General features: G+C 43.7%; 1 protein-coding gene across 1 annotated transcript in view; it reads right to left on the minus strand.

Annotated features, from left to right (window-relative positions):
* Nucleotides 1–9529, minus strand: part of LOC148092790 (alpha-protein kinase 2-like) — a 32923-nt gene extending 23394 nt beyond the window's left edge. Inside the window, exon 1 of the mRNA XM_087819316.1 lies at nt 8597–9529. Within this exon, the coding sequence (XP_087675442.1) occupies nt 8597–9529 (933 nt within the window). The remainder of the gene's footprint in view (nt 1–8596) is intronic.
* Nucleotides 9530–9844: the final 315 nt, after the last annotated feature.

Consider the following 9844-nt stretch of genomic DNA (forward strand, 5'->3'; position numbering starts at 1 on the left):
TAATTTTAAGGGACATCATGAATTACACTCTTGCTGGCAATCAGTGGACCCATTTCTCCATCAGCTCAACAACTTGCCATTACCATCCTTGTCCATCTTCTCATATGTTTATTAACCATTTGTATTCCCTCTTCTATGAACTTCACATTTATTTAATTTTACCTTTTTTAAAAATTCAGTTGTTAGGGGTATTTTTCTTATCTATCTGTTTTTATATACTTTGGAAATTAATCTTTCTCTCTTACTTATATTCTACCAATTTCTCTTGGTGTGTTGCTTTCATTTATGTTTGTTTATGTATTTTTGTCATATAAAAATGTTTAATTTGATGCAATCAAAACTATCAACTTTATTCTTTGTTTTATTTTTTGTTGTTATTGTTGTTCTTTGGGTCCCAAGAAGAACTTATGGCTTTCAAGGTCTTAAAAATAGTTTCTAATATTTTTTCCAGTAGGTTATAGTTTGAGGGTTTTTTTATATTTAATTCCAAGATCCCTCTGGAGTTTATTTGGGGTCCATTGTCAGGTACTGGTCTTGGTTTTTGTTTTGTCTTTTTCTCGTGTGGATAGTTAACTGTGTCAGCATTGAAGCTTTTGTTTCTTCTCTAAAACTCGAGAGGCTATTTCTATCAAAAACCACATTCCAATATATTCTTGGGTCTGATTCTGTAGTCTCTATTCAGTTTGGTTTCTCTTTTTATCTATTTGGGGTTACTACCATACTGTTTGGATGACCATAGCTTTATCATTTGTATTGATAGATAGTTGGTTAGTCCCACATTTTTTCTATTCCATTTCAGCAAAGCAAATTCATTTTCAGTCATAGCAAAAATAAAGATGTTCCCGGCCAGTGTGGCTAAGTTGGTTGGGAATCATTCAGTGGAATGGAAAGGTAGTGGGCTGGATTCCCAGTCAGGGCACATGCCTGGGTTGGGGGCTCTATCCCCAGTAGGGGAGCCAATTGATGTTACACCCCTCACATTGATGTTTCTCTCTTTTCCCTTCCTCTCTCTCTCTAAAAAATAAACTATTCTTTAAAAAACGAAGAAAAGAGAGACCAATAAGGCATGTCTCTGCCACTCAGCTCCCACCCAAGGCAGTGATGAGACAGTTGCTACAGGGACTAAAACCCACCCTAGCAGCCAAATGACCCTCCTCTTACCAGCCACTACTGCTGCCACCCAAATTCCTGTCACTGAACTGCTCCTCAAAATAAAACTCAGCTGGAGATGATACACCTGTTTTGGATTAGAAACAATAAATCAAGGTCTGTATTTATTTTAGTTTCTGGACAGGTGAAGAATGGCCACATTTATAGCAAGCCAAGTAGGAAGCAGAGAAAAATCCAGATCGTGAGGTTTTTTTCCCCTTAGGGCGAAGTGGTTACACTTGACAAGCCCTAAACTTCCTGTTGTTTCCCAAATCCTGTGATTCTTTACAGGAACGCCTCAGGTTGTCTTTTTCTCTCTAGGTCTCAGTCTAACTAAGCCCATGGTTTAAATTCTACTGCTCATGAGGATCACCTGGAGAGCTTATTTAAAGTGCAGATTCAACAAGTCTGGAGGGAAATTCAGAGATCTGTCTTTTTTAAAACATGTACCTTAGTAGGTGATTCCAATGCAAATAAATCCAAGCCCTCACTTTAAAAAAAATTAAATAATTTATTTTTTATTGATTTCTGAGAGAGGAAGGCAGAGGGAGAGAGACAGAAACATCAATGATGAGAGAGTCACTGATCGGCTGCCTCCTGCACGCCCCCTACTGGGGATCGAGCCCACAACCTGGGCATGTGCCCTGACCAGAGAATCAAACCTTCACTTCCTGGTTTGCAGGTTGATGCTCAACCACTGAGCCACACCAGCCAGGCCAAGCCCTCACTTTTTTTTTTTTTTTAAATATATCTTTATTGATTTCAGAGAGAGGAAAGGGGAGGGAGAGAGAGAGAGAAACATCAATGATAAGAGAGTCATTGATGGGCTGCAGCCCACAACCCAGGCATGTGCCCTGACCGGGAATCGAACCCCGATCACCTGGATCCTAGGCCGACGCTCAACCGCTGAGCCACGCCCAGCCGGGCAAGCCCTCACTTTTGATGCACTGCCCTGAGGACTCACAGCACCTGAGCAGAAGGAGGCCTTGGGGCTCTGTGAGGTTTTTGTCCTACAACACTTGTGCTGTAATGACTTAGCCCTATGAGATCGGTTAATAGGGGAATGGCCCTATGAGATCGGTTAATAGGGGAATCATGTCAGTATAACCCAGATGCTGCATTGGTTTATATGCGATTTTTCCTAGGCCAAGGGGCCCTGAATAGCTGTAGTAAATGATAGAATCTTGAGCAGGAAATGGAACAGCCTTTAACTCAGCTTTTGCACTGGCAGTAGGGACCCTTTCCAGTCATATTTTAATAAAATTGAAACCGCATCCTGGCCCAGCACTCCTCTCTCCTATGAAGCCCGCTCCAGGCCTGTGTATCTGAGGGCAGGTGTGCCTGAGGGCAGGTGGCATCTCCCAGGCCCACCTTCACAGCAGCCCTGCCGGCCAGAGATCCACTCTGTCCTTGTGGTCTCAGCACCCACCAGCTTGCTCTAACTTAAGGTCTATAGCATTCCCACTCAATTATCTTGTGTATTTTTAATATCTGCCATGGCAGCCACTGGCCAACCTGAGCCACCGCTCTAGATGGTCCAAAGGATCTTCCTAGGTACAGTTTTTGCTTTTGTCTCTGTTTTAAAAATGGCCTGTTTACGAAGCGGCCCATGGGGAATGCTCTTTTATCCAGGAGTCCTGATATTTTAAGTGTGTGATTTTGCAGAGTATGAGGTGTTTTAGGAATGCATATATTGCACTAAAGCAGGAACACCTATGTGTGGAGAAGACCCATTGCCTTTTGAAAAGTAGTACCAAATAACCTGGTGCTTTGTTCCTTGGGGGAAACAAGGGATAAGAGGGCCCCAAATTCCTGAGAGAGCACTTTCACAGGGTAACAGCCTTTAGCTCTCTGCAGTCCTTGGTGAGGGATGGAACCTGGAGTTCCCCAGGGCGACCCCTGCATTCCACTGGCTGAGGGCTCTAAGGCATACATGCCTGAGCCCACCTAGAACCACCTAAATTAGGACTTCTGGGGTGGCATCTGTAAGACAACAGGCGATTTTAAAATGCAGCGAGGATTCTCAACCTTAGAGGTACAGAGAATCATCTGGGAGCTTTTAAAACCCCCAATGCCCAAGCCACACCACAAACCAAATTACATCAGAATACCTGGGAGCAGAATGTTTTAAGTTCCAGGTGGTCCCACGTGCAGCCAGGATTGAGATCACTGTTTAGGGTCTTTTCTAATCTGAGCAAGATCTCATCTCCAGACTGGGGCTTCTAGAACATCAGCGTACATAACTGTCTCCTAAGAATCAGATTAAAATATAGATTCTGATTCAGCAGGACTGAGGCAGGGCCTGGGATTCTGCATTTTAACAAGCTGTCTGCCACTGTGAGTGGCAAAGCTACAGGAACTAATGACGTTTCCATTGATTATTTAACATGGACAGAGTACAATCACCACAACGAACTAGGGCATCCAATGATCTTGCAGTTCCAGGGCAGTGACAGTATTTGGCAGGAGTGGGACATCAGGCTTTGTGATTGAAAACAAAACAAATGTTTGGACTACTCCCTGGGTCGGCCTTGGAGTGGTGCTGACAGGAGACGCGACTGCCAGGTGCTGAGCGATGAGCGCTTATAAACTTCTGCCCTTCCCATCATCAGTAGAGAGCTGGCTTATCGGCCTCCTGGAGTCAGTTTTAACAGTTGTTATTTTGGTGGGGACACATTTTATTATGCAAATGAATCTAAGGTCTCAGGTTGTGCTGTCCCAGATATGAAAACTATATTGCAAGAAGGCTTGGATTATCTGCTTATATTTTTATGCTTAAAAAAAAATTGCTGGAGAACTACTATGTGACCTGCCTGTCACTGGCTACCTGGCCATGCAAATTTTCAGGCTGCTGCGTACCCTGTTTTTCTGCACTGCCTGCCTAGCTACTAGGCTGAACTTAGATTAAACAGAAGTTTCCTACCACAGTTAGCACATGAACCTACACAGGTGATACATTTGCACAGATTTAATGCACACACATACCAATACAAGTAAAACGGAGGAAACCTGAATAAGATTGGTAGACGCTATCATTGTCACTATGTTGGTTGTGATATTATATTACAGCTTTGCACAATGCTACCAATTGGGGGAACCTGTGCAAAGTGTACAGTGAGCTCTCTGTATTATTTTTTACAGCTGCATGTGCATGGACAATTATTTCATAAAAATTTCAATCAAAAAGAGGTATAAAACCATTTGTACCAGCTGTCAATATGTCCTTAATATGGGAAGAAAGAATATATATATTAAGAAAATAAATAAAGAGGATGATACTTATTAAATGTTAACTGCATAATGGAGACTGTGCTGAGCATTTTATATGCAAGACTTTAATCTTCACAACACTCTATGAGCTATTATTATTGTCATTATTATTTCTGTTTTTGATGAGGAAACTGGGACTGAGAGAGCTTGAGTACTTTTTCCCAGGGCCACGGAGTCAGAAAGTAGCGGGGCAGGGACCAAATTCAGATCTGGAACCCGCTGCACTGTACAAAGCACGTGGCCAAGAATGCTGAGGTTCTCTGGAAGGAGAAATCATAGGTAAGGACAAGCAAAACACTTCAGGGGAGGTGTGACTCAAAGGACCCTGCAGAGTCTTAGCCCTGAAGGACCAGAAGAGCTGAGCTAGCAATTAGCCCAGTGAGGGCATTTCAGACAAGAAGATGGAAAACACACCATGTATCTGAGAAAATGCTTTGTTTTCTAGATAGGGAAACCAATGGGCATGCCTGCTTTGCCTCTCAGAGGTAGAGGGGAGCAATACTGTGGAAGGTCTTGAATGCTAAGGCGACATGGTAAGACCTTCCTGGATCTGGTCAGCCTTGTGAGAGCTAATAAGACACTGATAAGGCCAAGGTTGTATGTGAATCACCAGCATTCACAAGGGACCCCAAGTACAAGGTAGGGGGACTCTAGCACAAACCACTCTGTTCCCAGGACAAAAAGAGCAATGGGAAACAATTTCCCCATGGAAAGTTGGTACGTGAAGGGGGCCATGGACTATACTTATGACAATGAAAGCCATGAAGTAGTTGAGACCGATCATCACAGAATCATACCTGGCTATACCTGGAATTTAGTCTAGTATCATATGGCTACTTACTCAATTAATGAGTGGCTACTATGCGGCTAGCACTGTTCCAAGGGCTTGGGATACATCAGTGAACAAAATACAGTGACCAAACTCCTTGCCACCATGGAGCTCACCTTCTATGCTTAGTGCTTATTTCTGGTCAGAAAGGTTCTTTACTGTCAGAACCTAAGAAGACATTTCCATACTCTACTCTTGAGACCCCATGGCCCCAGAGAGAAATGCAAGTCTCTTTGGGGTGAGGCTGGGCAGCTCTGCCAAAGTACAGGCACAGCACTCCTGATTTAAGAGTGAGGATGATCTTACCCCAGTGTGGCTACAGAGAAACTTAAGATGGGCAGCTTGTCAGGTCTTGCCTCTGAGTTGGATCAGAAAAGTGAGATCAAAACCAAGGTGAAGGATTGGCGGTGTACCCTTGAAGATGGTTCAAGTTAACCTGGGGTACCCTCTCTATTTTCCACTCCCAAACTGGGATTAGCTTTGGCATCTTCCATAAATGTAGAGAAGCTGGGGGCTTTCCAGTCCCAGCCTGGGTCAGGATTATTTCCAGACAAAGCAGAACAAGATGGCCTTGCGCTGTAAAAGCGAGAAAGGGAGACAGGAAGTAGGTACACCTGGAGACACAGGCGCAGGCAGGGTATCTTCTACAATGTAGGTTTGCTTAGAGCGCAGAATTAGAGATGCGGAATTGTTTCCAGATGCTAAAAGCAATATGCAGATGAAGAGAAAATACTAAAAGATAAGCTGCTGGTCACTGTCTCTACAAAAGACACCTAAAGGTAAGTACATAAGGCAAGAGTCAAAATTGGGCAAATTTACTAAATATTGCTCCCAACCAGGGGTCTTTAATCATTGCAAAATTTTAAATTCCCACAAGCCTCAAATGTCTGAGAATAAATATTTAAAATGTCTTTTGACTTAGTTATGAAAAGATTCATTACCCTTTATTTTTTGAGCAGTATTAAGTTTTATTTCATTCCCAATGACACCCCGCCCATGCTTTTGTGTCACATTTACAAGGATATTTAGCCATTTGCTGTAAATTTGGCTCTATTGCATATGTGTGTTAGAAACACAGACATCTCCTGCAGTTTGACAGTAACTTTTTGCACGTGTAAAAGAATCTGTGCTCCCTATGCCACTCTTCCTGTGGCAAAATTTTCTTGCTTTAGCCAAGAGGAAATAATTGCTACAGGTAAAAAGACCCTATTTCTAACTTCATGCTGGACAGAACTGCTCTTGAATATACAGCTTTCATTCACATTTCTGGTTGTCCCTTGAGTGAGAGCTCAGCTCTGCTACTGAGCACAACGAAGTGAGAAAGGGACCTACTGCCTGCAGAATGCCAGCTTTCTCAAAAGTCACGTTCATGGTTCTGAGATAATAGTCATGCCACAAAGCACAGGTCAGACCTTGAGTGAATAGCTGGTGAGCTGGGTGTGCATTCATGAATGTATGACTGTGCGTGAGTGTGTGAGCAAGAGTCCCATAAGAACTTCAATAGACTCTGGCTAGAGTGACATGCCAAGGTTGTGGGTTCGATCCCCAGTCAGGGCACATTCAAGAATCAACCAATGAATGCATAAATGGGTGGAGCAACAAATTGATGTTTCTCTCTCTCAAAATCAATAAATAATAATTTTAAAAGAATTTTTTTTAAAAAAAGAACTTCAATAAAGACAAGAATGTGCACAAGACAGACAACCTTGGTCCCAGAGATGGTGCATTATATTTAGCTGCATTGCCAATAAACAAGTGAGCCTGCTGGTCAACAGGAGTCAAGATCTCAAAATTCAGTTCAGGCACAAGCTGAGGATGAGGGATCCTTCTCTTAGCTCCTCTCAGTTTTGGGCAATTGAGGGAGCTAGAAATTGCCTCCCACTGTGGTGGGTCTAAAATTAACAGTGTCACTAGCCCTCTCCCTTCCACTTATTCCTTCTTGGCTACATTACACCCTCTGCCCCAACCTTTAATCATTAATTTGCCCAAAGGAAAGCTCAATATGGGTAAACAACTGTAAAAAGGCACTTCGCTGAGCCAGGAAAAGCACTTTATGAATAGAAAAGGAAATGCCACATTTACTGACATGCAAAAATTAATGTTTTAACCGAAATTTTGCATTAATATCTGGCCAAACCACCTCCATAAACTTATCTTGGGCATGATCTGTGGTCATGGGTACGTGCTCAGCAAAATGGTGGGTGTTAAACAACCACATAGGATATAAACCTGGCTCTCGTGCAAACAGTAAAGTATAAACGGGGCTTTTCTACGTCAGTCTGGCCAGTGGGAGACAATTTGTTCAGTAAAAAGCTGCCTCAGATCTGGAGATTTTTAGATTGCCTATTTTATGGCTGGGTTGTTAGAAATCAATGTATTAAATCTTGACTTTTTCACAGAAAGTTTAATAAGTTTGAGTGTATTTGGGAATATTTTATGTTCTTTGGAGTGCGTCTAACCTACAAAAACAAGACTGGGTTCCTACTACAAAGGTAGGGGAAGGGAGAACACAAGATAAAGTAAAAATAACTAATAAATAACTCTTCTTAGGTATTCATTTACAAAGTAAAACTTTGGCCGTATTACAGCATTGGTTCAAAGCCCATTAGAACCTTTAAAATTAAAAATATAATAAATTCATATATCGAGTACACGATATCTGTGCATTAATTATCCCCATGAATTTAATTCCATCTCTTTAAAATACACCCCCAAGTCAGTAACAGGGTAAAATAAATATACTTCCTGGCAGTATTTTCTTAGATGATTTTATATTCTGTGGTCCAAGCAAACTAAACAAAACACACACCCGATCCAAACATCCCACCAGCACAGCAAAATCTACTTTGTCTACTCTCTGCAGCATCACTGAGTGAATTCTACAAGTCCTTCAGACACACCCAAAAGAAGTCTTTCATTTATACTATGAATTCTGATTAAAGCCAGCGCTTAGCGTTGTCAAAGTGCCCCTCCAAAATGACTAAAAAGAATGTTTTGTTTTTGTTTTTCTTTTAAAGGCTACACCCAAAACATGTGTTTGAAAACCTTCTGAATAGTGACACTGCCTGGTAAAACACATGCAGTAGACAAACTATCAGGTTTCTTTTTCCAGCTGTCCAGAATCCCATTAGTGCCTCTTACTTCTGTCTTTTGCTATAATTAGGATGGCTTAGGGTTTATCTGGGACTTTTTTCAAAACCAGATTTCCTTCCTAGCAGCAGCAGCAGCAGCTGTCATTCACAAGTACCCTGCCAGTGTTGTGGTACAGCAATCGGGAATGGGAAGTACAGGGACACACACACACACAAATACCTTTTATCTTGTAACTTTTAAAAAGAGGACTCTTACCTGATGATGATCACTCTGGTCTGGAACCCAGCTTGCTTCAAAGAGGTCATTAACCTGCACCCCTTCTCCCTCCACGTTTGAGCCCCCTTCCTGGGGGGGTGCGCCTGGTGGAGTCTGCAGCCTTTTTGCCTCTGGCTCTGCTTGGGTGAGAACAGCACCTTCTGCACGGATCTGGGGATTCAGATCGGGAGCCTCCACTCTGGCATGAGGACTCTCGCTTTTATCACTCTGGGCTAGTGGGTGCTTAGCAGGCTCTTGGGGAGAGAGGTGACTGAGGGGGCCTTCTGACGCACTGTCCTTCAGGTTGGGATTCAGCTTCCTGGATTTTCCCTTCATTCCTGGTCGCCTTGCCTTGGCAGGTTTCTCTGAGCTCCTCTTTTCCCCTGCTCTTTTCTCGGCCACCGTCTCCAAACACTGCTTCACCCCTGACTTTCCTAACTCACCAGACAAGCGCTTCACCTCTCCCTGTGTCCCTGCTTCATCCATGGCTAGCAGATTGTCACTGGCGAGTTCCTCTCCTGCTCGGTGGCCGTCTCTGGTTTCTCCTTGAATTCCTGGATAATCATTTTCCGCAGAAGCGGTGGGTCGTTTATATCTCCCCTGCTCTGTCACCGCAGACGTTCCACCCTCGTGAGATCCCGAAGTGAGAGTCATCCCTGTTTGCAGGGATGGGGGGCTGTGGGTGGAGGCTCGGCGACGCCTTCCCCTCACTCCTTGGGGCTGGGAGTGATCACAGAAGCCCGGGGAGGAGGCCTCCATCGGCCCCGTGTTATCTGACACCCCAGGCCCACAACCCATTTCACTGAGGAAAGGCTCACAGTCCCCCAGGCAATACTTGCTGAATTCCATCTCTTCGTCATCGCTTTCGAATAAAAAAATACACTCGGTCCCCTCCAGGTTCCTTTGCCAAACTGCATTAGAGTAATCCGTCATAACGTCGGAACATTCCAGATACTCCAGGTCATCATCTGAAAACTCCTCGGTGTAGGTTAGGGTTATCTCTGGGCAAAGTTCATAGTCACTGTCAGAGTCTGAGCTGGAAACCCGTGGGCTGGCTTGCTCGTTGACGGTGGCCCTGTCACCTGGGTAGATGGATGTGGCTGCCTCCGACAGCGGTAGGCTGACGCTAATGTATTTCTGTGCTTTGGGACTTTGAGGACTGGAGTTTGAGTCTCCGTCATTGTTTAAGGCACCATCCCTTAACTCTGATAATTTGGACTGCACTGTCCCAGGGTGACATACATCCTG

Source organism: Miniopterus natalensis, chromosome 7 (assembly GCF_054644295.1).
Source record: "Miniopterus natalensis isolate mMinNat1 chromosome 7, mMinNat1.hap1, whole genome shotgun sequence".
Lineage (NCBI taxonomy): Eukaryota > Metazoa > Chordata > Mammalia > Chiroptera > Miniopteridae > Miniopterus > Miniopterus natalensis.